The 27944-nt window shown below is 47.7% G+C and overlaps 1 protein-coding gene across 1 annotated transcript; it reads left to right on the forward strand.

Annotated features, from left to right (window-relative positions):
* Positions 1 to 27944, forward strand: LOC138267643 (lysophosphatidic acid receptor 6-like). Its single transcript, XM_069216760.1, has 2 exons — positions 1 to 405; positions 20743 to 27944. The coding sequence occupies exons 1-2, from the start codon at positions 385 to 387 to the stop codon at positions 21838 to 21840; spliced, it is 1119 nt and encodes a 372-aa protein (XP_069072861.1). The 5' UTR covers positions 1 to 384; the 3' UTR covers positions 21841 to 27944.

The raw sequence follows: 27944 nt of genomic DNA on the forward strand, positions 1-27944 counted from the left end.
GGCTGGAGCCCTGGCAGGCCCGGCCCCTCCTCCCTGCAGGCGGTGCGGGGGTGGAGGCTGCGGTCTCTGCCAGCGCTTTAAACCTCCCCCCGGCGTGTATGGGTCCTGACGTCTGAGGCTGAGGATGACCAGTGACCACGACTTGCCCCGAGGAGGAAGCCTGAGGATGGGGGACAGCCACGGCTGGTGATTGCAACCAGAGCCCACCGGCCCCGTGACTGCCCCGACCTACCTCCGTGTCCCCGGCAGGCGAGGCGCCCAAAAGCGCAACAGTCACTCGCGTTTCTATCCAAGGGCCGGTGAGCAGGGACTGCGACCTCCACGACCGAGGCTTGTTGGTGAGAGTGGCCGAGGACACGACGGTGAGGCGGACCTTGAGGAACCATGGCTCTTCTCACAACCGCGGTGAGTTCGTCCCTCCACCTCTCGAACTTCAGGGGGGCCTGTGCCGCCCTTCGGGGTTCCCTCTCCACACAAACACAGCGGAGGGGGCCCCACAACCTCTTCAACTCGAACTACCGCCCAATCCCCCCTCTCTGTCCCCAAAATGCCCATCTCTGTTTCTTCAGCCTCCCCACCTCAAGCTCCTCTGGCCGGAATTTCCCAAATTCCTCTTCCTTTGTTCCCGCAAACTCATGGAGTCTCCCAAACTGCTCTGCCTGGCATTCCCCAGATTCTTCTTTCTTGGAACCCTAAAATGTCCCTACCCGTGTCGTGACAGTTTGCTTTCATTATTTCCCTACACACCTCTCTCCTGGTCCCCGTGTATGTCTTTCAGGGTTCCTGGAGACTTCCCTGTCCGGCTTACCACAGTTTATGCTGTTTCTGTCCACGGGGTTCCCTTCGACTGGGGCGGGGTTGGTTTGCACTGGGCTCTATGGGGCGGCAGCCCCGGAACCTCAGACCCGAGGAATGTGTCAGACACGGTGAATTTGCGCACCTTGGTGCGTAGAGGACGGCGCGCGCCTCAAAGCGCTAAAACCCTTAAGATTATTACAACGGCACTTAGCCTTCTGGATGTGCGGCATCAGAGGCGAAGTGCCTGGCTTATGTGCCAGTGGGGTATGTTTCATTACCACTCGCCTTTCAATAGCGGACTAATTTATGTCCCGCTGCCCTGGAAGGGCATCTCTAGGCGCTGTAAATAACAGATGTTCTATGTTGTTCAGAATTGTAGCATTAACACGAAGTGTTGTTCTACACCCGCTCAGGTATTTGTGTCAGGTCGTGTGTTTACATGCAAACACCGCTACCTGCCACTGGTACCACGTGCATGGGAAGAACAGCGGGGGTGGACGTGTGTGTGTGTGCAGGGCCGGCTTTAGGACCGGTGGCGCCCTGTGCGGCAGTTTATTGAGGCGCCCCCCACCCCATGACCTCCTCCTCTTCACTCACTACCACCCAGCGAATGTGCCCCTCATCTCTCCGTCGCGCCCCTTTCACATACATTCATGTGTTTTAAAGCACTTGTAAAGGCTGGCTTTACTAATCCACTCAGCTAGCCACTTAAAATGCCGTGCCATATTTACAAAGTGGTGCAATGCATGCATTGCGCCACTTTGTATCCTTTTGCGCTACATTATGTTTGCATGAGGCATACTGTATGCAAAGGTGGCATTCCCCGTTGGGGGGGGGGGGGGGGGGCTTCTGTTGGTTACAATGGGCCTCTGGGTGCTTTGCAGGATTAGCATACATTTTTTTTTTTTACGCTAATCCTGCAAAGCGCCGGACTAGCGTCAGAAATTCTGACACTAGTCCTCTATCGCCATGATGCGGCGTATTTAAATACAGCGCACACATGGTGGTGTAAGGTGAGCGCCAAGGGGTGCAAGAAAGGTGGAGCGCCACTTTTTTCAAATATGCCCGATAGAGGCATATTTAAGAGCCCCTAGTGCCATTCAACTCCACATTAGTGTAGTTTTTTTTAAGCTAATGTGGCGTTAGAAGGCCAAAAACGCTGCTCTATATTTACAAAGTGGCGCAATGCATGCATTGCGCCACTTTGTAACCCTTTGTGCTACATTATGCCTGCACCCCATCAGAGGGGCCCCAAAAAATAATTTTCCGGCACTTTTAAAGCCTGCTCAGAGCAGGCATTAAAAGGAGGCTTCCATTGGTTACAATGGGCCTCTGGGTGCTCTGCAAGATTAGCGTCAACATTTTTCATGCTAATCCTGAGCACCGGACAAGAGTAAAAAATTCTGATACTAGTCCCCTAACTACCGCCAAGGTGCACCGTATTTTAACTGTGACGCACACATGATGGCGTTCGGAGGGCTCTAACGTGCTAAGGAGTGCAAGAAAAGTGGCGCAGCACTGTGTGCAGCGCCACTTTCCTTAAATATGCCCCATAGTTCTGTTTTAACTATGTTAAAGAGTCAAAGCTGCCAATAGGCAAAACTCCCATCTTTCTCCCTAGCTGGAACATTAATCACTAGAGGTATCTCGACATTTTAATTGTTCCTTGAAGGCTAAATGCACCGCCCAAAAGCCGGCCCTGTGTGTGTGTGTGGGGGGGGGGGGGGGGGCAGAGAGATGGATGGATTGATGATTAACTTAAAAACCAGATAGAAAGACGCGCATGAATCCGAATCCGTTTTAGCTGGTGGACGGATGGATGTGTAGATAAATGAGTAGGCACAGAGGGTTACATAGATCAGCTTAAGTTCTGCATAGCATGCTCTGTATGTTGATTACAGAGGGGACAGACTGTCCCAGGGCACTGTGCACATGGACGCAGGACCCTCCTGCATGTAGATCACACAGGGCAAGGCCTCCAGTCATGTTCTGTGATCCATACCTACAGAGCCAGAGGACACACAGGACATGGTTAACAGCCTGCACGTTGAACACACTGTATGTGGTACACACAGGGATCACAAGAAGACACGTATGTGGCAAGCGCAGGGTAAGACAAACATGGAGCTTTATTTGCATGACCTCTGGCCATGCTTTTTCTGTTGTGAGGTGCAGCATGCATGATACATGCATGTGAATAGGCCCATGGCCAAGCATCATCGATGACGTTATTGGTGAGGTCATCAGTGAAGTCATCAATGACGTTATTAGTGATGTCATATGTTGGGGTGGGTCATGAACAGTGGGGGAGTAATGGATTTTTAGCTAACTATTATTTGTAAGAGTTTGCGTTTTTTAGGTTCAGCATCATAATTATAATCTTCCTCCAAATATAGTTTTTCAGCGAGTTTGAAAGTCATTTCTATTAACATAGGATAACAGTTATTGTTATTAGACACATCTATTCAGTAGACCTGTGCACATTATGAAGTAATAATCACGGTTATACTCAAATTTTGTGTTATTTGAAACGTTGATTTTCTTTTGCTATTGTACATAACATGAAATTTTGCGAAATGTAATGTTTTGCCATTTCGCAGAGTAATTCAGCTCATGAAGCCTCATCTGGAGTGCTGCATCTCAGTGCACCATCTCTGGTGCATCCAGGGCCACCTGGAGTGCTGTATCTCAGTGCAGCATCTCTGGTGCATCGAGGGCCTCCTGGAGTGCTGTATCTCAGTGCACCATCTCTGGTACATCGAGGGACATCTGAAGTGTTGTGCCAGAATACACAATAGCTCTGGACACAAGGGGCCAGATGTATGACGTACTTTACCAGTCGCGAACGGGACTCACATTTTGCTTTTGCAATTCGGTATTAGGAAATGGCATGTTTAGGATGTCCCTTCCTAATACTAAACTGCACTGGCATGTATGAATGTTTTGTGACCAGAATGCAGTTGCAAAACATGCATAATTTACTCACTCCGTGAAGGAGGCGGTAAGCCATTCGCAAACCTCTTTGTGAATGGGGACCCTCTGTTAATGGGGGTGTCAACATTTTTTAAGAGGAGGCAGAAGTCTTAGGGACCAATGCATCCTCTTAAAAAATGAAAAAGAGAATGTTCATTTTTTTTTTTTGAAGAAAAAAAAAATGAAAAGGAGAATTTTTTTTTTTTTCCTTTAAGAAAAATGGGCTGCAGCTTTAAAAATAGATGCTTTACTTAAAAAGCAGTCACAGACATGGTAGTCTGCTGACCCCTGCAGGCCACCATCCTTGTGAGTGCGGCCATCTCCAAATAGGTCGCAAATTGCGACCTGCCTCACGAATATGAATATGGATTGCTCTGTCTAGTTCTTGAGAGCTCATCCATAGTGTTATGCTGGAACACACAATCTCTTGTGTATTGTGTCCAGCTCTGGAGACCATACATGGAGTGCTGCGTTTAGTTCTTGAGTCTGGAGTGTTGTATCTCAGTGCACCATCTCAGGTGCACCGACTGCTCATCTTGAGAGTTATGCCAGAATACACCATCTGTGGTGTATTGTGTCCAGGTCTGGAGACCATATAAGGAGAGCTCTGTCTAGTTCCTGAATCTGGAGTGTTGTATCTCAATGCACCATCTCTGGTGCATCAAGGGCTCATTTGGAGTGTTATGTCAGAATACATTATCTCTGGTGTATTGTGTCCACGTCTGGAGACCATATAAGGAGAGCTCTGTCTAGTTCCTGAATCTGGAGTGTTGTATTTCAGTGCACCATCTCTGGTGCACCAAGGGCTCATCTGGAGTGTAATGCCGGAATACACCAACTCTGGTGTATTGTGTCCACGTCTGGAGACCATATAAGGAGAGCTCTGTCTAGTTCCTGAATCTGGAGTGTTGTATTTCAGTGCACCATCTCTGGTGCATTAAGGGCTCATTTGGAGTGTTATGTCAGAATACACTATCTCTGGTGTATTGTGTCCACGTCTGGAGGCCATATAAGGAGAGCTCTGTCTAGTTCCTGAATCTGGAGTGTTGTATTTCAGTGCACCATCTCTGGTGCACCAAGGGCTCATCTGGAGTGTAATGCCAGAATACACCAACTCTGGTGTATTGTGTACAGTTCTGGAGACCGTATCTGGAGTGCTCTGTCTAGTTCCTCAGGTCTCCTCTGGAGTGGTGTGTTTGGTTCTTGAGACCACCTCTAGTGCATTGTGTCCAACTGAACAGCAAACGTGGTGCATTGTGTCCAACTGAACAGCGAACATCTGGTGCTCTGTGTCAAGCTGAGGAGCGAACATCTGGTGCGCTGTGTCCAGTTGAGGAGCGGACATCTGGTGCGCTGTGTCCAGTTGAGGAGCGGACATCTGGTGCGCTGTGTCCAGTTGAGGAGCGGACATCTGGTGCGCTGTGTCCAGTTGAGGAGTGAACATCTGGTGCGCTGTGTCCAGTTGAGGAGCGGACATCTGGTGCGCTCTGTCCAGTTGAGGAGCGGACATCTGGTGGGCTGTGTCCAGTTGAGGAGCGAACATCTGGTGCAGTGTCCAGTTGAGGAGCGAACATCTGGTGCAGTGTCCAGTTGAGAAGGATGTCCAGTTCTTGAGCTCTCATGTTGATTATTGTGTGCAGTTGTGGAGACACTGCTGTAGCACAGATATTCATGAGAAACTAGAGTGTGGGGCGAAGCAGTGGTATTTGGGGTTCCACATGTACAATATATATGGATCCCATTATTTGATGCCGCCTTTCACCCAGGGCAGAGCCAGGCTGAGTGCTGTCAGTGTTCTCAGGTGTGTGAGCAGCACACATCCCTCCAGAGTATCAGCTGCTGATGAGAAAGGGGGGTTCCTTGATGCTGACGATGCAGAACGTGTTTCTGGTTAGTCGCTGTTTCCAAATATGTTCCAGAATCTGCTGAGACGAGCCACTGCACCGAGCTCACACCGACATGCAGGCACGGCGAGGGGAGACATCTGGGCCACGGAAAGGACACGTTCAGATGTATCTAACTTCCGCCCCCAAAGCCTTTTTTTTGGTAATATTATCACAACATTGCATTAATTTCTGTCTGACAACACACCACTTCCCCAAAACTTAGCAAAACGCTGACTGTTGAATCCAAACTCAACCAAAAGGTTATAGTGTTGTGCCAGTGATACCACACATATGTGGTTATGCGGCAGTGATACCACAGATATGTGGCTATGTGTCAGCGATACCACACATATGGGGCCAGCGATACCACAGGTATGTGGCTAGTTATACCACAGCTATGTGCCAGGGATACCACAGATATGTGGCCAGTGATACCAAAGATATGGGACCAGCAATACCACAACCATGTGCCAACGATACCACAGATATGTGGCCGGTGATTCCACAGGTATGTGGCCAGCGATATCACAGATATGTGGCCAGGGATACCATAGTTATGTGGCCAGCGATACCAAAACTATTTGCCAGCGATACCACATATATGTGACCAGAGATATCACAGATATGTGGCCAGCAATACCACAGATATGTGGCCAGTGATACCACAGATATGTGGCTAGCGATACCATATCTATGTGCCAGCGATTCCGCAGCTATGTGTCCAGCTATACCACATATATGTGGCTATGTGGCCAGTGATACCACAGATACGTGGCCAGGGATACCACAGATATGTGGCTATGTGCCAGCCATCCCACAGGTATGTGGCTATGGGGAAAGCGACACCACAGGTATGTGACCAGCGACACCACAGGTATGTGACCAGCGATACCACAGGTATGTGACCAGTGCTCCCACAGCTTCGTGGCCAGCGATAACAGAGATATGTGGCCAGCGACGCCAAGGGACTGCTTAGAACAAGGGAGGACAACAAATGTGGATACTGGGGAGCAGCTGTGGCGGGCACATTGCTTACAGTCTCATTCTCTGCCCTGCACCCCATAAAGTGCACAGGGTGAAGCACCAATGCCTTGCTGCTGACCCGGCTGTGTGAAGCACAGAGACCCCGGGCACTGGGCTTTATGTGACAAACAGGCACTGTGCAAGGCACAGAGACCCCGGGCCCTGGGCTTTATGTGACAAACAGGCACTGTGTGAGGCACAGAGACCCCGAGCACTAGGCTTTATGTGAAAAACAGGCCCTGTGTAAAGCACAAAGACCCCAGGCACTAGGCTTTATGTGAAAACAGGCACTATGCGAGGCACACAGACCCCGGGCACTGGGCCTTATGTGACAAACAGGCACTGTGTGAGCACAGAGACCCCAGGCACTGGGCCTTATGTGACACACTGGCACTATGCGAGGCACAGAGACCCCGGGCCCTGGGCTTTATGTGATAATTAGGCACTGAGTGAGGCACAGAGACCCCAGGCACTGGGCCTTATGTTGCAAACGGGCACTGTGTAAAGCACCGAGGCCCCGGGCATTGGACTTTATCTGACAAACAGGCACTGTGTGGGGTACAGAGACCCCGAGTACTGGGCTGTATGTGACAAACAGGCACAGAGACCTTAAGCCAGAGGTCTTCACATTTTTTGATGCAGGGCCCCACCCTTAAAAAAAATTAAGTGTAAGGACCCTCTCCTGATAAAAATTTCTAGAACCTGGTACTCCTCATCATCAATAATAATAATAAACATCCCCATTTCCCACAGCAAATCATTTTTACAGTGAGGAAATAATATTAAACAGTGTTTAGCAAACCAAAGGTCAGTGAGTGTGGGGGCGTGGTCAAGGGTGTGGCTAAAAACAAAGGTCATCATTGATGAGGAATTGAGTGGGGCAGTGCCACAAGACGTCTTGCTACACTGCCCCACACCAATACAAAAGGGCAGGAATGCACCGTATTTATAAAATACAGTACATTTCTGTCCTTTCCCCCTGCGCTGGTGCACAATTGCTGCCTAGTGCGAACATAGGCAGGATTGTATTTGTGCAGGAAGGGACACCTTCCTGCACAAAAACAATCCAGAGGGGCATTGCACCTCTGTCTATATGTGCGGCAGATCGCAACACAAACGGAAAGAGAAAAAAAAAAGGAGAAATTAAAACATTTCTTCCTCATTATGCCTGCTCTAGGGAGGCGTAAGGTTTTGGCACTGCTCCAGTTTACGTGATTTTGTAAATCTGGGGCAACGTCAAAATCCGTCTGTGTTGCGTGGGAACACCCACCGCAATGCTCATGGAACGCCTCCTTGACGCAAAGTAAGGCAACGCAGCGGCTTGCGCTGCTTTGCCTTACTCCATATCTACAAGGCCATTCAAAGCCACGCAGGGTGGCTGTGCGTCACCTCATACGTATTATTAGGGGGCTTGTGCCGCTGGAGTGTCAAAAAAAGTGATGCCCCAGCAGCACAAGCCTCTCATAAATAAACCCCAAAATATTCTAAGTTGTTTTTAAGTCTTTCACTGTCGGGTGCTACATATAAAATAAAGACAGCTTAAATTTAAAATAAATTAAAGAAAGTTGTTACTCAGTGGGAAATGCACTATAGTGCATTATGAAACCTCTATTAGTTAATGCACCACAGAGGTCTGTGTGTAGCCGGAGAGCGACAGAACTAAATCTTGGTTGGTGCAGTTGAGAACAGTGATGTGTATTTTTAGTGCCATGAGGTCACAACCTGTGACAGAAAGCACTGTGAATATGTAAGGCATTATTTTATACTTGTGTTACAAGCTGTATAAGATAGGCCACTACAAAAAGGTTTAAGATAAAACTGTGGTTCCAAAATGTAGATTTCAGTAATATCACAGCATATGCAATACCTTTTTTTTTTAATTGCTGTCCCTCCAGGTGAAGTAAGCACAGTGGACATACAATTAAAAGCACACTTCACAGGGCAGTTGTTAATTCTTTGCACTATCCCTCAAAAAGAATAAATGTTTGTCTTCACAAAGCTTTGAATGGTTTAAAGCTGTTCCCAAGCACCCTTTACATTTGCCGATTAGCTCCTAGAGCACGTTTGCATTTCATTCAGGAAGCAGGCGCCTTGGGAAGGCCTCCTTAGCTGTCTGTGGGGCTTTCACAGCACAGGAGACTCAAAGTTCAGCTGAGGCATTTTGAGTATGGGCTGGGGGAATGCGGGACCCCCTTTCCAGGACTCCACCCCCCCCCCCTGGGGGTCGTGACCCCCAGTTTGAAGATCTCTGCCCAAAGCACTAGGCTTTATGTGACAAACAGGCATTAAGTGAAGCACAGAGACCCCGGGCTTTGTGTTTTAAGTGAGAGTCACTGCGTAAAGCACAGAGACCCTAAGCACTAGGCATTAAGTGGAGCACAGAGACCCCGGGCTTTGTGTTTTAAGTGAGAGTCACTGCGTAAAGCACAGAGACCCCGAGCACTAGGCATTAAGTGAAGCACAGAGACCCCGGGCGTTGTGTTTTAAGTGACAGTCACTGCGTAAAGCACAGAGACCCTAAGCACTAGGCATTAAGTGGAGCACAGAGACCACGGGCGTGGTGTTTTAAGTGACAGTCACTGCGTAAAGCACAGAGACCCTAAGCACTAGGCATTAAGTGGAGCACAGAGACCCCGGGCTTTGTGTTTTAAGTGAGAGTCACTGCGTAAAGCACAGAGACCCTAAGCACTAGGCATTAAGTGGAGCACAGAGACCCCGGGCGTTGTGTTTTAAGTGAGAGTCACTGCGTAAAGCACAGAGACCCCGAGCACTAGGCATTAAGTGAAGCACAGAGACCCCGGGCGTTGTGTTTTAAGTGAGAGTCACTGCGTAAAGCACAGAGACCCCGAGCACTAGGCATTAAGTGAAGCACAGAGACCCCGGGCGTTGTGTTTTAAGTGAGAGTCACTGCGTAAAGCACAGAGACCCTAAGCACTAGGCATTAAGTGGAGCACAGAGACCCCGGGCTTTGTGTTTTAAGTGAGAGTCACTGCGTAAAGCACAGAGACCCCGAGCACTAGGCATTAAGTGAAGCACAGAGACCCCGGGCGTTGTGTTTTAAGTGACAGTCACTGCGTAAAGCACAGAGACCCTAAGCACTAGGCATTAAGTGAAGCACAGAGACCCCGAGCACTAGGCATTAAGTGAAGCACAGAGACCCCGGGCGTTGTGTTTTAAGTGACAGTCACTGCGTAAAGCACAGAGACCCTAAGCACTAGGCATTAAGTGGAGCACAGAGACCACGGGCGTGGTGTTTTAAGTGACAGTCACTGCGTAAAGCACAGAGACCCTAAGCACTAGGCATTAAGTGGAGCACAGAGACCCCGGGCTTTGTGTTTTAAGTGAGAGTCACTGCGTAAAGCACAGAGACCCTAAGCACTAGGCATTAAGTGGAGCACAGAGACCCCGGGCGTTGTGTTTTAAGTGAGAGTCACTGCGTAAAGCACAGAGACCCCGAGCACTAGGCATTAAGTGAAGCACAGAGCCCCCGGGCGTTGTGTTTTAAGTGAGAATCACTGCGTAAAGCACAGAAACCCCGAGCACTAGGCATTAAGTGAAGCACAGAGACCCCGGGCGTTGTGTTTTAAGTGACAGTCACTGCGTAAAGCACAGAGACCCTAAGCACTAGGCATTAAGTGGAGCACAGAGACCCCGGGCTTTGTGTTTTAAGTGAGAGTCACTGCGTAAAGCACAGAGACCCCGAGCACTGGGCTTTATGTGACGAACAGGCATCAACAAAGGTAGGGCAGAGCACTGGTCGTTCTTAGCGTTTGGCCAAACGTTCCTTTTTCACAAGTTTCTTAAAAGACCCCCTAAGATAATTCTAAAGATCTTAAGAGTTTTGAACGCTGCATAGGTGAGGGCTTTAGAGGCCACACCTCTGCCCCACACTTGGTGGTTGAACTGGAAGTGATTCCAAATGTGTAAGAATCCAAGAGCGCTTAGAGGCCTTGGTAGTGCTTTACCACACACTACAAGCGGCCAGACTCCAAGTGCTGGGTCGGATTTCCCGTCCCACAGGAAAAAAGGAACAAAGGATCTGCCGGCGTCTGGCTTTTCATGACACGTCTTTCTCCTGTTAGCAGGTTGTGAAGATAGCAGAGGCCGCCGGAAACCGCATCCGATCTGCGATGAAATGTGTCAGGTTAAAATGCTCTCAGATAAAAGGAGCCCCCCGTATTAACGCCCCCCTGTGTCTCTTTGGCGCTTAACAGCACTGGCAATGGGGAGGCCTTGTCCTATACACGTGTAGGTATTTTCTCTTGAGCCCTCACCCGTGTTTAGTTGCACTGCCTGAGCCTGGGAGGGGTTGTTCCTACCGGTGCAGTGTGCATTTCATCGGTACTTAATTTGTGCACGAGTGAGTGCAGGCGCTCAACGCTCTGCTCAGAGGCGGGGCCGGTGCAATTACATGTTGGCGCTCTGAATGCCAGGGCTCCTTGGTGTGAAACCCACCATGTGTCTCTTTAATCCACCACCAGACGCCCACGCCTCTTTGCCTCACTTTCGCAGGTCCCTGGCTCTCCCTTTGTGACGTCTTTCCTCACTGTGAGTTTTTCCCGCTCTTGATACATTGTTCATTGTCTAATGCAGAAAGATAAGTGCCGGTCACCAACGAGTGCCGGTGGCCCCCACTGACCACCACCGGCTCAAATTAAGCACTGTATTTCATGCTTCATAGTTTGAAGATTGCCAGATGGTTGTGTGTACTTCTTGCTCCTATTGTGCGAGGTGGGGTTTGTTAGGTGGTTGTAGATATTTCATGCTGCTATTATTTGGGGTTCGGCAGGTGGTTTTGTGTATTTCCTAATCCTTTTCTTTGGGTTTCGTCAAGTGCTTGTGTGTAGTTCGTACTCCTATGGTTTGAGGTTTGGTAAGTGGTTGTCTCCATTTCAAACTCCTATGGTTTGAGGTACATTTGGTGGTAATTTCATGTTCTATTGTTTGAGATTCGGCAGGTGGTTGTTTTTATTTTGTGCTGCTATTGTTTGAGGTTCAGGGGTTGGTTCTGTGCATTTCGTCCTCCTGTTGTTTGAGGCTCAGCAAGTGGTTGTGTCTATTTCGAGCACTTATTTGAGGTTCAGCAGTTGGTTCTATGCATTTTGTGTTTGAGGTTTGTGAGATAATTGTGTGTATTTTACGCTCCTATTGTTTGAGGTTAGGTGGCTGTGTGTATTTGGTGCTCCTATTTGAGGTTTGGAAGGGGTTGTATTTTGTGCTCCTTCTTTTGGTGTGCCCCGCTGAATATCGAATCAACAATAAAGATGACAGAATATTGAGGACAGAAATATTGAAAATAAAATATTGATACTGCTAAGTTTTCTAAAGCATGTGAATGTCAATGGCGTCTTGGCGCTAGTGCCTGCCATGCAGATTAAACAGGGATCTAAGGGTGGAAACTTATTTTACTTACCTTTCATAAACAGTAGGTGTAGAGCCAGATTTTAAGACGTTTTCTGAAACTCAGACAGTTGGACTGGCCTCCTAGTTGTTCAGGTAAATTGTCCAACAAATGGGCTGTAATGTGGGTAAAGCTCCTTCCCCTCCAATTAAATCTCCTGATTTTACCAGCATTGACAGTCCTGGAATTGGTCGAGCGTAGTGACCTACTGGGGCTGCACCCACTAAGATTTCTTTTCAAGTATTCTGGTGCAAATTGATATAGGGTTTTGCGAGCCTATTCTTCACCGGCCACCAGTGAAACTCTTTTATTGTCCCTGACACAGACTGAAATTTGGGGATGTTCTTGAGCTGTCTGGCTGCTGTATTGTGAAGGTACTGACGTTTTTTAAAGGGCGCTATTGAACGCCTACATATAGGGAATCGCTAAAGTCCAATCTTGGTAGCACAAGTGCTGTTATACTGATTTCTGTAGTTCAAAAATATGTACAAAAAATCTTCCCAGTTTTATGTAGTAGAAAGAAACAGATGCAAGTGAGGTTATTTATCTGAGTCTTGAAAGAGTAGAATTAAAATCATCCCCAAGTTATTAACAGTAGCTACTGGTGCAGGTAGAGCGCCTAGCGCTCGTGGCCAGCAAGATTGGTTCCATGATGGTAAGTTCTTCCCCAAAAAGAGAACCTTAGTTTTTGCTGAGTTGGGCATGAGGCCGTTTACACCCATCCACTGCACAATGGCCACCTTACATCTATGGAAACATCCGCCCGTCTCCGCAACATTATTTGAAATGGACACGATGAGCTGTGTGTCATCTGCATATGCTACAGGAGCAAAGCTGAAGGATCGGATTAGTTTTGTCAGTGTGGCCACGTAGATATTAAAGAAAGTGGGGCTCAATGATGAGCCATGTGGAACCCCACAGGGTACGTGAAAGACTCAGAAACCAAGTCCCCCAAAGCCCCTGAAGATCAAACAGGTAAGCCTAGATTTGTTATACCTACATGGTAGATATATTTTCGTGGTGTTTCAATGTGGATTTCGGAATAGTAAATCTCCACTTCCCGATATACAACTGCCTTTGAAATTTTGTCCTCTGATATTCTGCTCTCGATATTAGCATGTCACAATATTGTTGGCCTTGATATTCAGTGATACAGTCCTATAGTCTGAGGTTCGGCAGGGGGTTGTGTGTATTTCTATGTTTGCTCCTATTGTTTGAAGTTCGGTTGAGGGGTGTGCATGTTTTATGCTCCTGTTGTTTGAAGTTCGGTTGAAGGGTGTGCATGTTTTATGCTCCTATTGTTTGAAGTTCGGTTGAGGGGTGTGCATGTTTTATGCTCCTATTGTTTGAGGCACTGTAGCTAGTTTTGTGTACGTCATGCTCCTATTCATTAAAGTTCAGGACATGGTTGTGTGTATTTCATGTTCCTGTTGCGATCCGGTAGGTGGTTGTGTATATTTCATGCTTCTATTCTTTAAGGTTGGATAGGTAGTTGTGTTTGCTTCATGATCTTATTCTCTGAGGTTTGCTAGGTGGTTGTGTGCTGTTGCTCCAGCTGGACACTCCTTGATGCCCTGGTTGCTAACTTCTGGATGTGATTTTCATCCTTGAAGTCTTCTTGGAGTTGAGGTCTCCCAACCCCCGAGAGCATGCTGAGATGAGGGCTACCTGCTTTATGTTATGTTATGTTATTGTATTTTATATAGCGCCAAACTACCCGGAGGCTTTGTGGCGCTAGCCACGGAGGCTAGCGCTACCTGGAGGCTTTAGTGTTTCTTTTGTTGGTGGAATGTTGTGTTATTTCTTTTGCATTCCTGGTAGAAGTACTCTCACTGTTGCTGTTGGGAGTGAATTCTGCATGATGTGGAGTTGGAAGGTCTCACTCATGTCTTGAATCTCTGCCCATGTGATGCCCCCCCCAGCACAGACCCAGTTGCAGGTGTTAAGTACTGGCATGAGATGCCAGCTTCTCCACCCTTTCAGTAGTCCTGGCCAGACCTGCAGCCATTCTGGCCGAATGCACACGAGTATGGGCCGCACGTGAGTAATAGATAGGGTATCTTTTATTTCCCACAGTATCTGCAGTAACCCAAACCGGTTTCCGGTTTCCTGCAGCTTCCTTTCTTGGACTGCTTGTCCCATTGTGTTCACCCTGGCACTGTACAGATGGTGCTGTGTAATGCGCTTTCACCCATTGTGCCGCTCTCAGTGCCGGTGTTAGCCAACTTCTGAGCTGAATTCATATTGGCAGCAAGATTATGGTATCTCCGCCCTGTGAAAGTTTGGCACAAAATCGAGAAAAAGGCACATAGGGCTTGAGAGGCCTCGAATGTCACCCAAACTTGTTTATTTCTTATAGAATAGGCTGATTTAATTTATCGCAACGTTATGTGCATTGGGCTAAATCTAAATTACGCTGTGTATTTGCGTAATTTCAGAAAGTTTGTGCTACGTTCACTATGTGGAATTCCTGAAATTGGTCATGTTCCATAATTATGCACATACCTGATTGTGCAAGAGTTTGATGCTTTTGAGCTCCGTGTGGAAATTAAGACATTTTAAATATTCGTTTTCCACTAACTCAGTTTTTCCTTCACCCAGAGTTGCAGAGGTCTGCTTCTAGCTTTATGTATTGCCCTTGTCAGACATGAAATAACTTCACACTGGAAGATCATTTATGATCTATCACATCGGTTCTTAACCTTTAGACTTGTATGGACCCCCACTGAATCATTACAGGAACCCGGGGACTCCCAGTGAGCCATTATTGGAAACTGGGGACAATGAGCCGAGGCATGATTTGAGCCCCAAAATAATTACAAAAAAATATAGAAACAACTATACACCAAACAAATGCTAAAATATTAAAATACTTTGTTTATTTCACAATCCAACATAGATACACTTTTAACATTTCAAATGTGCTTCTTTAATTGTCTTTACTTTAATAATTTTAATGTATTAATTTTAATATTATTTAATTTGGTGAAAAAACAGTCACAGACCCCCTGAGTAGGCCTTGCGCACCCCCAGTGGCCCTCGGACCACAGTTTAAGAACCACTGGTGTATCACCTCAAAGTTGGTTGAATGGAAAATGCAATAGTCTGACTGGATGTATTAGAAAGTACTTATTTTGGTTTCCTTTCACTAAATTACTGTCTTCACTGTAGTCCTATACCTGTACAAACACTGCTAGAAGAGGGTGTCAAGCTACCCTGAATGCTGGGTTGCTGGTATCTCGCAAGATTGTGAGACAGTGTGGAGTGGCATGGAGTACAGTGGCATAGAGTACAGTGGCATGCAGGGGAGTGGCATACAGTGGCTTAGAGTGAAATAGAGTGGCGTACGGTAGAGTGACAGAGAATGGAGTGTAGTGGAGTGGTGATAGTAGAGTGGCATACAGTAGAGAACCATACAACAGAGTGGCATTGAGAGGGGTGGAGTGGAACAAAGTGGTGTGGAGCAGAGAGGCATGGAGTAGGGTGGCGCAGGGTGGTGTAAAGTAGAGTGGCATAGAGGAGAGTAGGGGGTGTAGATTAGAGTGGATAGAGTAGAGTGGCATAGAGTTGTGTAGAGTGGCATTGTGCATAGTGGATTACAGTAGAGTGGAGTAGCAGAGAGTTGAGTTGTGTACAGTAGGGTGGTTATAGTAGAGTGGCATGCAGTAGAGTGGCATAGAGTGAGGTGGAGCAGAACAGTGGCATGGAGTAGAGTGGTGTAGAGTGGCGTAGAGTGACATGGAGCGGCATAGAGAAGAGTGGAGAGGTGTAGAGTGGAGTGACCTAGAGTAGAGTGCCATAGCGTAGAGTGAAGTGGCATAGATTAGAGTTATGTAGAGTGGAGTCGTGTAGAGTGGCATAGAAGGGAATGGCGTAGAGTGGAGTAGCACAGAGTGGAGTGGTGAAGAGTAGTACAGTTGTCTATGTAAATCAGTAGAGACAGTAGATAAAGTGAAAGCAACATAAATAAGAAGCGGTGTGCCTGTATTAAAAGGAGGAAAGCACATTCAACGCCCAGGAATACAATGAAAATACTTAAGAAATTAAAAATAGTGAGTTGTAAAAAAGAACACACACATGTACTTTTCCATGCCCCTGGGAGGAGCTAACACAAGAAACAAAAAGGGAAGCCTAAGGGAGCTAAGCAATCGAAAGATTGCAAATGAGAGTGACAATGAGAACAACTACTTGCTGTGGGCGGGTTGTAAACCCACTGAATTGTAAACAATACGTCTTGCAGCACTGTGTATGCGCTGTGTAGGTAAGACCTAAAAATCAATAAGTATATATTATTGGCTACTGCAAATCAAATTATTAGTTTAAAAAAATAAATACCATTGAAATATCTCTATGTAAGCTATTTTTACATGGGAAGACGGAGCCCAAACTTAGGTTTTCTGGCCACAGGTGGTGAGTGACTTTGCCATCAGAGCTTATATAACCAGGAACCATCCCCGGATAATCTAATGCCAACCTACAGTCATCACCATTAAATGTACCGCTTGAGAACCCTTCGGAAACGCACTGCATGACAGCTACAATGGGTGAATACGGGACTTTAAGTGGGCTGGGCCCCTCAGGGTCTCAGACTCGGCAGTGACTAAAAACAGACATTGAAACGGGCTCATGCTGGGTCCTATAATTATGTCCTTATTTCAACAGGTAAAAACGATGCTTGCATTCTGAACAATGACTAACATTGTCGAAATAATCTGTCAGTAAAGTAGCTTCTGTTCACATTTCACACGTTTTACTTAATCTTGCGTTCCTTAAGAGTGTTGTTCTTTCCACCATGTTGTGCTTCTGTAGTTTTCTTTCGTGCAGTGCTAACAGAGGAGGGGGTAGTTTGTCCGGGTATGGGGTTGGTGAAGTGTGGGGGGTGTCAGAAAGGACACGCAGCAGAGACTGAAAATAAGACGCTGCCGAGGAAAGAAATCACGTGCGAGATAAGCAGAGGGAGGATTTCAGAAATGTGGAGAGAAAATGGTGTGTGTGTAACAGAGACTACACAGGAAAGTAATGACTGGAAAAACAGGAGTGATTGAAGCACTATGACGACTAATACCCCTCCTGAAGACCTTATGTTTCATTCACAGTCTCATAGCTTCAAAATTAAAACATTTTTAATTTGAATTATTCACAACAAAATCATTTTTACTCATTTATCTGATACTGTGATCAAGCATTGGCAAAGCCAATAGGTTTGACTTGTTTCAGATGCATGATCGGTACAGTGTGACATGTCAGGATGGAAGCTCACTGAGACACACCGTGATACTGGTTGGATATTGCACTGTGGGGAGCACAGGATTTCAGTTTACATGCCTCAAGCCATACACTTAACTGTTGGGACCGTGCTTCTTGGAAATAATTCCTATTTACGCTTCTTACGGCACACCCCTTTTAGAGACCCCACCACACACACTTTTATCATCCCACTTGAAGCCCTGGGTGGCACTTTTATTGGCCAGAAGTTCTTGCCCCGTTGAGTTTACTAGTCTGTGATGCACGTGCCAATTCTAGAAATGCAATGACGTACTACTTTTGCAACATCTCAATATTATAGCAGCAAGCATGAGGACCTGGGACTTTCTTTATGCATACGACCACTGTCTTTGCATCTCTTGCTATTAATTGCAAAAATAAGCGTGTCTTGTCACATACACACAGTGTCCTTTCTCAGCTTTCTCAAAAGTTTCTTAAAAATAAAAGTAACTTTCTTGAGAAAAGTGCAGTTCGGGAAATAAATGTCAAAAGAAAACAAATCCCACGAAATATCACGGCTAATGCGCCCAAACAGAATGCTAAATGTTGTGCTGTTTCTTAAAAATTGAAAAACTTTGTGCTCATGGTAAGGTGAAGGGGAAGTGTTTGGTGAACATGCAGTCTTGCGGCCAAAGGTCATGCCCCAGCGATTGGTGAAGGATTGAAGAGGGTGATAACATCAATACCGGTGAGTCTTACATCAAACAAACCTCTCCAGGGCAGGGGTCTTCAAACTGGAGGGCCTCAAGTGATACCAGCGGGGCGCCAGGCTCTGGCCAAAAGAGGCATTATGCAGATAACACTGCTTTTTTTAAAGCAGAAAAACATTTATCACGTTTTTAAAAAGGTTACAGAACTAAACTGCAATTTTTAAATAAGTCTAGACATATTTAAACACTGCAAACTTAATAGAATAATTGTGAAAAATTCTGAGGGGGGCCCAATGATTGTATTTTCCCCATGGCATTAAGAAGTTTGACAACCACTGCTCTAGGGAAAGGTTGTCCATTGTAAGTCAAGAAGAGACTGATCCATGCCAGATTTGCAGGATAGCCACATGCAATATAGTTGTCATCAAGAGATGAATTACAGTTACTGATTTAGCTCATTGGAGGTCACCTTGAAAACCCGCCATAGATAAGGACTGCCTCCAACGCGATGTCTCACACAGTGGTTCTCAACCATTTGACTTCTGTGAACCCCCACTTTATCATTACTGGAACCCAGGGACTCCCACTGAATCACTATTGGAATCCGGGTACCCCACATGAAGTCATTACGGAAACCTGGGGACCAAATCTATTAGTATTTTTTTCATTTTCTGAGCAGTCGCGGATCCTCTGAGGAGGCTTCTCGGACCGCCAGGGGTCCGTAGCCCACAGGTTGAGAACCACTGGTCTAACACACATAATGGTGGGAGAAGCATCTTGCCTTCCTACCTGACCTCGTGCAGGAAGGAAGTCGGAGACTGTTTCTAATAAATTCCACACAAACATTGGCAACTAGTAACAATTTCACAATTAGGCCACACCCAACATTTTCAGCAGCTTGCCAGGCTCTGAGCAGCACAGGGTTTGCACAGACTTGCACAGATCCAGTTCTGCTTAAGAGGTTCCTGCGGTACCCGCTGGTATAATGTGGGTATGCTCAGCCCCCGCATGCACTTTTTTTCTTCACTCTGGTTCTGTAAAGTGGCCATCCCTCGCCAGCCGCAGTGCACGTGACAAGGCCCACACATATGGTGCAACTAAAGAGTGGTAAAGTAACCTGTTTTATAAAGTGTTTTCTAGTTCAATATGCCACTTTCATAGCACTGTAAATAACATGTATTAATTTCACCCAGTTTATTTACTTAACGAGGAAAAAGGGTTGAGTCTGGTCTGCTGGGATTTAAGCATGTGACCTGCATATCAGGCCCAGATGCCACTCGTGAGCTCTTTTCTCGTCAGTCAATTGGGGGGCTGCCTATCACTGACTCTGTCCCAAACCTCACCTTTCTGAGACAAGCATCTGTTGCAAAATCTCCTCATATCCCGGTAAACTAGGCCATCTTTGGCTCTCAGCAGAGACATGATCACTGGCTCAGCCATCACCCCACCTCTCTGAGCGCCTAGAGACTCTGGTGACAGGCTGTCCACACAGAGTTTCAATTCCACATCTGCATGACTGATCTTTGACATCTTGAGGATGCCCGTGTGCCCCCCAAATAAAGCTTAGATTATGACGCTCATCACCAGAAGGGAGATTATGATTGGGGCGTAGATGCTAGACCCCAAGTGCTACATTATATAGATTGTACCAGTGCAGGTCATTTGGATGTTTTTGCCCTGGTTAGTCAGTACAAATGTCTTTTAGTTCATAGCTGACTAGACAGTGCAGCTGTCTGTTTTGCTAATGACATGCTGGGGACATTCTGAGAGCTTCCCTGAGAATACATTTCTGCCCTTTGCTAAACACTGGCTTTGTGGTTCGTAACTCACACTTGCTTGCTTTCTATTTGCAGCCTTTATTTGTTTTAGGCTGTCCATCTTTAGTTTGTCCATCCCATGGACAATAGGCTGTTTACTTATTCTGGTGTTGGATTTTTAAGTGCAACAATTCCCTACTGTTGCGTAGACTGGAGTTGGAATAGTGATTTACACTATTCTAAATTCCAGCGCCCCCTAACGCAAGTCGTTGTAATGACTTGCGTAGTAAAGTAATGTGTGATAATATCCCAGTTGTGGTAGTGACTGCGTTGTAAAGGTATGCGGGGCAAATGTATGAGGGGTTCCATTACAACCCCCTTTTTATAATGCAAACCATGCAGCCATGTTTTCTTTTTTTCATAAAACATTATCGGTTGTCTTGATAGCAGTGTGAATAATTTCATAAATTGCAACCTGAGCAGGGCTGGGATCTTGTTCACAGCTGTTTCATGGCACTACCACAATGACCTCAGATAAAAAATGACCTAAAAAAGGCTTCACAGCGATGGAGAAAATGAGCACCCGAGCAGCAAAATGTAATGTTACCTGAAACTCCAAAACTGCTTACATCTGAGCTGAATTAACATAAGCACTCATCAAGGTTGCAGCACTGGCTCTGTGACTATATTTAAAAAAAGGTGTTTTCTGGTTTGAGCTTTTCAATGTAGTTATGTTTTGTTTGTGAAAGGAAAGTATAATCTATGGTGTTGTCACTCTTAGCAGGCATACTAGATAGGCTAAGTGGAGCAGTTTGACTGCCTCTACTTTGCAATGTATTGCGAAAAAATGATATCTGCTTGCCATGTGTGTTCTGATTGGATTATTCCACAAGCGAGATGACCATGGGTTGCAATGGGACATGACTTTTCATTGATGCTTAAGTAAGACATTCCACCGTGTAAATCTCTTATTTGTCTCTTCTTTCCAGGAGTCTTCAGACTGGTCCGCGATGCTCTACACCGAGAGCTGGTTCACATCTGACAGCCTAAACACCACCGACAATGAAACGGCATGTGTGGAGAGTGCTGACTTCCAGTATATCATGTTCCCCATCATCTACAGCTTGGTGTTCATCCTGGGACTTGTCGGCAACATCATCGCTCTGTGGTACTTTATCAGCACCAAGACCACCACCTCCCCGGCTAACGTCTTCATGGTCAACCTGGCCACCATTGACCTCATCTTTGTCCTCACCCTTCCATGTAAAATAGTCTACCATGCCCTGGACAACAACTGGATCTTTGGAGAGGCCCTCTGCAAGATCACTGGCTCCCTATTCTTTGCCAACCTCTACGGCAGCACACTATTCTTGACCTGTATCTGCTTGGATCGCTACCTGGCCGTGGTGCACCCAATCAAGGCTCTTACTCTCAAGAAGCCGCTCTACCGAATTATTGCCTCTGTGGTCATCTGGGCCATTCTGGGAGGAGCCATCTTGTACCTAACTCTCCGGGGTCCACTCACGAGCAAGTTCGAGAATGGCAACATTGCTTGCTTGGAGAACTTCTCCTCAGACTCTTGGAAAGGGCGTATCTCTGGTGTCAGCCTCTTTGCTGCAGTGGTGGGTTTCATTCTGCCCCTGGTGGTAATCATCATCTGCTATCCTTTGATTGCCCGGAAACTTTTGGAGACCTCTGGGCCGCGGAACAGCTCTCAATTGGCCAAGAAGAAGGCGCTGCGCACCGTACTGGTAGTGCTCGCTGTGTTTCTAATCTGTTTTGTGCCATATCATGTGATCCAGCTTATCCACACCCTGCGGCGCATCAATGTCTTCTCCAGCTGCAGACTGATCCAATTCACCTACAAGGCGCGTCGCGTCACCATGGCACTGACCAGCCTCAACTCATGCCTGGACCCTCTGGTCTATTACTTTGGTGCTGAGAAGTTCAAGTGGAGGCCAACGTGTTGTGGAAAACGACTAATGTCAACCCAGTTCAGCAAGACTATATCCTCCTTGACTCGCTTAACCCCAGGCTTGAGGTCGAACTCATCCAGCAAAGAGGCAGACTCCTGCCAAGCAGTCTGATGGGGTGGCTGGCAGGATCCCACCAGCCTATAGGACTACCGCGCCCACGGGGCCATCAAGCAACGCCACAGACCCCGCCCAAGCACTGGAGACAGAGGCAGGACAGGACTCCCCATAAGGAGCAGCACTCCTCTACCTCACCTTCTGATCTTCTACAGAAGGGCGGTGGGTCTTCCTCAATGGAGTATGATATCAGTGTCATACTGCCCACGGCCCTGGACTCGTGGTCAGGAATGGGGTCTGACTCCATCTCTTGCCTGAAGCACTTAAAGTGAGACTTATTCTTGCTTACATGTCTTATGTGATCTAATTTAGCCTCATCCACTGCTCACGGCACTGGCCTCATGTGTTTTAAAAGACATCTGCTCATTCCCCAGTGCTGCATCTGTGGCCTCACAGGCTTGAGTGGCGCCTCACCTATTCCCCATTGCAGCTTCACACACATCCATGGAGTCTCACCTACTCCCTGCCGCAGCCTCATACACGAAGGAGTTTCATCTACTGCTCATCATCACATACATGTCAATGGAGTCGCACTCTTTCCACATCATTGCATCAAGAACTTAAATGAAGCTTTGCGGTCCAATACGTATCAATCGAGTCTCAATCATTCCCCACCATTGTCTTACGTACTTCAGTGGAGACTCTCTCCTTCCCTGACATTGTCTTGTGTACTTCAGTGGAGACTCTCTCCTTCCCTGACATTGTCTTGTGTACTTCAGTGGAGTACCACCTACCCTCATCACAGTCCCATGCGCAAATGGAGACACACCTATTGCTCATCATGGTCCCTTATTCATGTGTGGAGTCTCACGCTTTCCATCTTGTTGTGTCATGTATTGGAATGGAGTCTTGTCATAGCCTCACACACATCGTTGGAGTCTCGTGTACCCCTTAACATGGTCCTATACACATCAATGGGGTCTCAGGGGCACCCCATTATGGTCCCATATGCTTCGATGGGAGCTCAGGTACTCCCCATCACGGTCCCATGCGTCAATGGAGTCTCACCTACTGCTTATCATGGCCTCATGCACATCAGTGGAGTCTCACTCTTTCCACGTCATGGTGTCATGCACTCAAGGGGGGACACACCCACCCTCAGCAGAGTCTCATACCTCTCAGTGGAGTCTCACTTATTCCTCATGTCCTCTCACCGGTCTCACACAGTTCAGTGGAATCTCACTCACTTCTGCATCTCTGATCTCGAACACTTTAGGTTTTTTCCTCACTGACCTAATCTCGAATACACTTCAGTGCAGTCTCACTCATGACTCCCAGCAGCGTAGCAGGTGAGTCAAGGGCCCTAGTGCAAGCAAGGAGAATTGCTCCTCTGACTGCTGTTAGCGTAGTGATATGCAGCAATAATCAAGGTTCAATAGAACCATCTGACTTCTGGGCCTCGGTGCCACTGCACCTCCCGCCCTATTGAAATCTTCGCCCTTGATCCAGGATGGGTGGATGTGAGCGTGCCAGACCCTGTACCGAGGAGAGCCCAGTTTGGGAAGCTGATTGGCACACACGAGCACAAAACCTGAGCCAGGTGCCCAGGCACGTGCCCAGACGGTGGCACCCTGCCGCCCCGCCGGGCATCACCCATGATCAGCAGACTTCTGATGTTCACTCTCTCTGGCTGGGTGTCTCGGTGCTCCAGGCCCTGCCGGTCTCACGCTGTTTCCAGGCGTGAGCGGGCAGGTTCTTCGTCGGTACATGCTGTTAACAGGCACAAACAGAAACTGCGCATCATCACACCCCGAAACCCACCGCGTTGCCATGGCGATGAGGAGACCACAGCCAGGTGTAAGTTTAAGATCTGGTGCGCCCCACATCTACGCGTATGGTAGAGACACAATACCCTCAGGAAACGTCCTAAAGCCGTTCAATGCACGTACTTCTGGTTCCTGCTGAGACAGTGTGACTGAGGGCTCCACGTTAGATCAGGCGTATAGCTACAAAGACGCCCCGATATTTACCGCCTGTTGCTGAGTGTGAGGCCAACAGTGACGTCATCAGTCACCGCCCAGGCCTCACCAGAGCGAGGGATAACTTAGCGGTCCTCACAGTTCACGCTTTGCCGTCCTCTCCTTAGCAAGGTCCCGCCTACACACACCTACGAACTTCATTACTGTTTGAGGTCGGTGAGGTAGGTTCTGCACTCTTTGAGGGTATGGGGGGTAATATTCTGCATTTTTACAACCGAAGGGTATCCTGGAAGAAAAGCATATATTCACTGGAAATCGCAACAGAGCAGAAATAGCCAGCGAAAAGACATGGGTTTTGTCACAACTGAAAGAGGGAAGGGCTGCCTGACAAACACATAGGGGCACATTCCTCCCGATTATCATTGCCAAAGAGCCTAGATTAGTAGCGCACCCATTAAAAGGGTAGCTTTTAGCAGCGGGCGCCTAGAAGGAGGGTGGCGTTTTATGGCAAGTGTTTTTCTTTCACTCCGGTCCACGTCTTTACTGGGACTCTGCATCGGTGTGCTGCTTCCCAAGCAGGGCATCGACAAAGCCGCGTTTTGGTTTGGACACTGGGTGTCGCTACTGCATCATTGTCAGCTCCCAACAAGAGAAGCCGCCCCACAGTCATTGCCATAATCTGACTGGACACTTAGCGTCATCTGGCGCGTCTGTGACCTCAACCACTGCCATCATTTTACTGGCCACTAGTGTCACGTCTGCATCAATGTATTTTTGCGTCCTTCAAAGGACATTTTCTAATGCTGTAATTTGATAGGCCATTACTCAGCTGCTCTGGTAGCGCTTGCCAGGTCTTGCCTCAGCCACTGACATTCTATCACGTGCACCGGTATCACCGTGACATCCGTGTGCGCCTGCTCCTCTAGGACCCTCTCAGTACCGCGCTCTGAGTGGACACTGGACGTCCCTGCGCCTCTGATCCTCTGTGCAGAATGCCCCCCAGTATCCCAGCGTGAGCTGCTGTCAGACACACTCTGTTATTTCTCTGCTCCTATCAAGGGGCCTGCCAGCCTTCTGACAACTTTCCCTTAGTGAATCATGCCAGGGTCGTTTCGGAGGAACAGGAGGTGGCCTATGGGTGGCTCTTTCGTGCCAGTGTTTGTCTGCTGCCTTTAGTTAAGGACTTTGGAAATCGCAGAGGCTTACATTAGTTCTGCAGTGGATGTTGTGTGAGTGTGGGGTGATGTGTGTGTGTGGGTGAAGGGTGCGGGGTGGTTAGAGAGGGGGAATCCACCTCCGCTTGTATCAGTCTACCCATGTCACACCCAGTGCTTAATTTGTAAACAAAAACGTGCCGGTGCCTAAAGTTCTCCTCTTAAACTCGCGGCTACTGCATTTAAATGTACGAAGACGGAATATTGAGGCGGCCTAATCCTATAGCCATCTCGGGCCTCTTTCACCTACTTACAGCCACTCCCTGCCCCTTCAGCTCACTCTTGCAGCTTTCTCTCTTTCTGACGCCTTTTCGTTTTTCTCTTCCTCCGTCTTTTCCATATGTGTCTTTTGCTTGAGGCAGAAGAATAAGTGCCGGCTCACAAAAATAAGTGCGGGTCACTCCCCCCCCCCCCCAAACCGGAAACCAACGGCTCAAATTAAGCACTGGGCGCACCACAGCATAAACGTTTTTTTCCGTAGCACCTATCAGCATACACAAGGTCTTCAACAGCCCCTTCTTAGCCGGAAGTAGATTATGAGCAGCTTCCTGAACGCAGAGCGGCCAGCTGCCTGGGGTGCGACAGCTACAGAGCAGGCCCCCGTTTCTCGTGCAAGGTGCTCCACATTTTGCTCGCTCTTGCACTGATTCCAGGTGGAGGCCAGGCTCACAAATGAAGCCCTGCCCATTTTACGCATAGCGCAATTTACACACAGCGTAGCTCGAGTTGCACAAAGTATGATGTGTGGGCCCAACGTTAATTGCACGCACACAGACCCATACTATGCCATATTTGTTCGAGTGGGCATGTCCAGGGATACGGTGGCCCATAAGCAGGGCAAAGTAAAATGCCCCTGACTGTCCTTGGCACTCCCGTGCCCCTTCCTCGAGGAGGGCATGCACATTGGTGGCGTAGCTCATTTCGTGTTTACGCCTTCCTGGCATTGCTTCAAATGGGTAGGTACTATCCGGTACTGAGTACCTTTTCTTAAAAAAAAAAAAGAGTACCTACACTTCTCAGCACTGCTGCAATATATTTATTTGGAGAGTACCAGCAATTCTTCGAAGCAAATAGGTACTCTAAATAAAGAGTACCCGCATTTCTATAATTTAGGGTGATCAGACGTCCCTGATTTCCACAGACACTCCAGGTTTTCAGGGGGACTGCTCCGGTGTCCCGACGTTTTTGTTAATTTTTTATAAATATCTGTTTTTTTGAGAGAGGTCAGATCATACTGCACAGCGGTACTGAAAGGAATGCATTCCAATCTCAAGCGCTGCCAGCACAGGGGGAGCCTGCTCCCAGCAGAGAGACAGGATGGGGGGGGGAGTGGACTGGGGTGCAGGGTGAGGGTCCTGCCATTGCTAAAATTTAGTCTTGTAAATGTTTGTGAGTGTAAGATATATGCACTTGTAAATGTGTGTGTGTGTCTGTGTATACGCACACATTTACAGGAGTGCCAACGGTAGCGCATACACACACACACACACATATATACACACACTCACACACACACACACTTATAAGGCTATGCGAAACACGGACAGGCAAGATATAGAAGAAAGGCTAAAGGCTTTAGTCCTTCTTTTGTGTCTCAAAATGTGGTCACCCTATAAATTTCCACTTAAAGCACTATGGTGCCCCAATAGAGTTCAGAGAATGCGCTCCCACAATCACTTGGATGACGTCAGCAGACCACCGCCCTTCCCCAGGAGACTCATGAGTGCCAATGTGTACTATGCTCGGGCGCTCCTGCCATTGCACTATGCAAGCAGGGCACATCAGTACCAGGTCACGCATTGCAGTATTTGGAGGCAAGCCCACAACACCCTCCAAAATAAGAACGTGGTGGTGGAGGGCCGCACTCCCACACCTAGCAGCTCGAGGGCCGCGGAAGGGGCAGGGACGGCGCAGGAGGGAGGGAATAAACATGACATTTAATTTTTTATTTTAAACACTTCCCTCCTTCGCCGCTCTTCTGTCCCTCGACGCTCCTCTGCCTCTGCAGGCACAGGCTCCCAGCCTGCCCTGTGCCAATCCTGACGCTGCTCAGGACTGACTGGGAGCCTGTGCAGGCCCTCTCCAGCCCGGTCACTGTGCTGCTGGGCTGGAGAGAGCCCACTGCGCATGTGTGTTTGGGCACCGGAGACGGCCGGCCAAACACACATGCGCTGTGAAGGGGGAGTGCAGTGTACGTCACCCCCGTGGCCCCGCACCTTTAAAAGGTTTTGCAGTTGCCGCTGCTGGGGGGGGGGGGGGGGTAGGGCAACACTCCTACGCCCAAACTGAGCAGCCGCCACTGCAAAACATACGCCAAAGTACTCTGAACACACATCCATACACACAAGGCTCCACATAAAACATAGGACCCACCTGGCAACAGCCCAGTATAATCCATGACTGAACAATACACTGGCCCGTTCCAACCTCATGGCCGCCATCCATTATCATTCACCCCCAAACATTATGAACCCCAGCCACATGCAATGTCCGCAAAGGCTTTCGGAGCTCTTTAGGGATTGGCGGACGCAGGGCGCGCGCCCTTGTTAGTGCGGATACCTGTGTGTACATTCTACCGCGTGCAGATGGAAGATCCGCCAAACTCTGACAAACCCCTTTGTCTACGGTCAGCGAGAAGTCCAAAACTTTCAGATCTGCTACATTCTGAAAGCGCTTCCGGACCAATCAAATGGTAGAAATGTGCTATAAACCGCATAACATAATATGGAACAGACTCCTTCCTACCAGCCTCTCAGAAATGTACCTATTTCAAGCATACTCCAGACGACCCACCCTTCGTGGACTCAGCCCGGGACAAGCATCTTATATCACTGAGCGTGGCTCACAACTCTGCTGTGTTTGATTCTTACCAAAAGAATCATCGTTGTTTACATCTGTGTCCAGTCTTTTTCTATTAACATATTATAACTTTTTTACTGTGAAAATAAATAACATTATTAAATCACAA

Source organism: Pleurodeles waltl, chromosome 12 (assembly GCF_031143425.1).
Source record: "Pleurodeles waltl isolate 20211129_DDA chromosome 12, aPleWal1.hap1.20221129, whole genome shotgun sequence".
Lineage (NCBI taxonomy): Eukaryota > Metazoa > Chordata > Amphibia > Caudata > Salamandridae > Pleurodeles > Pleurodeles waltl.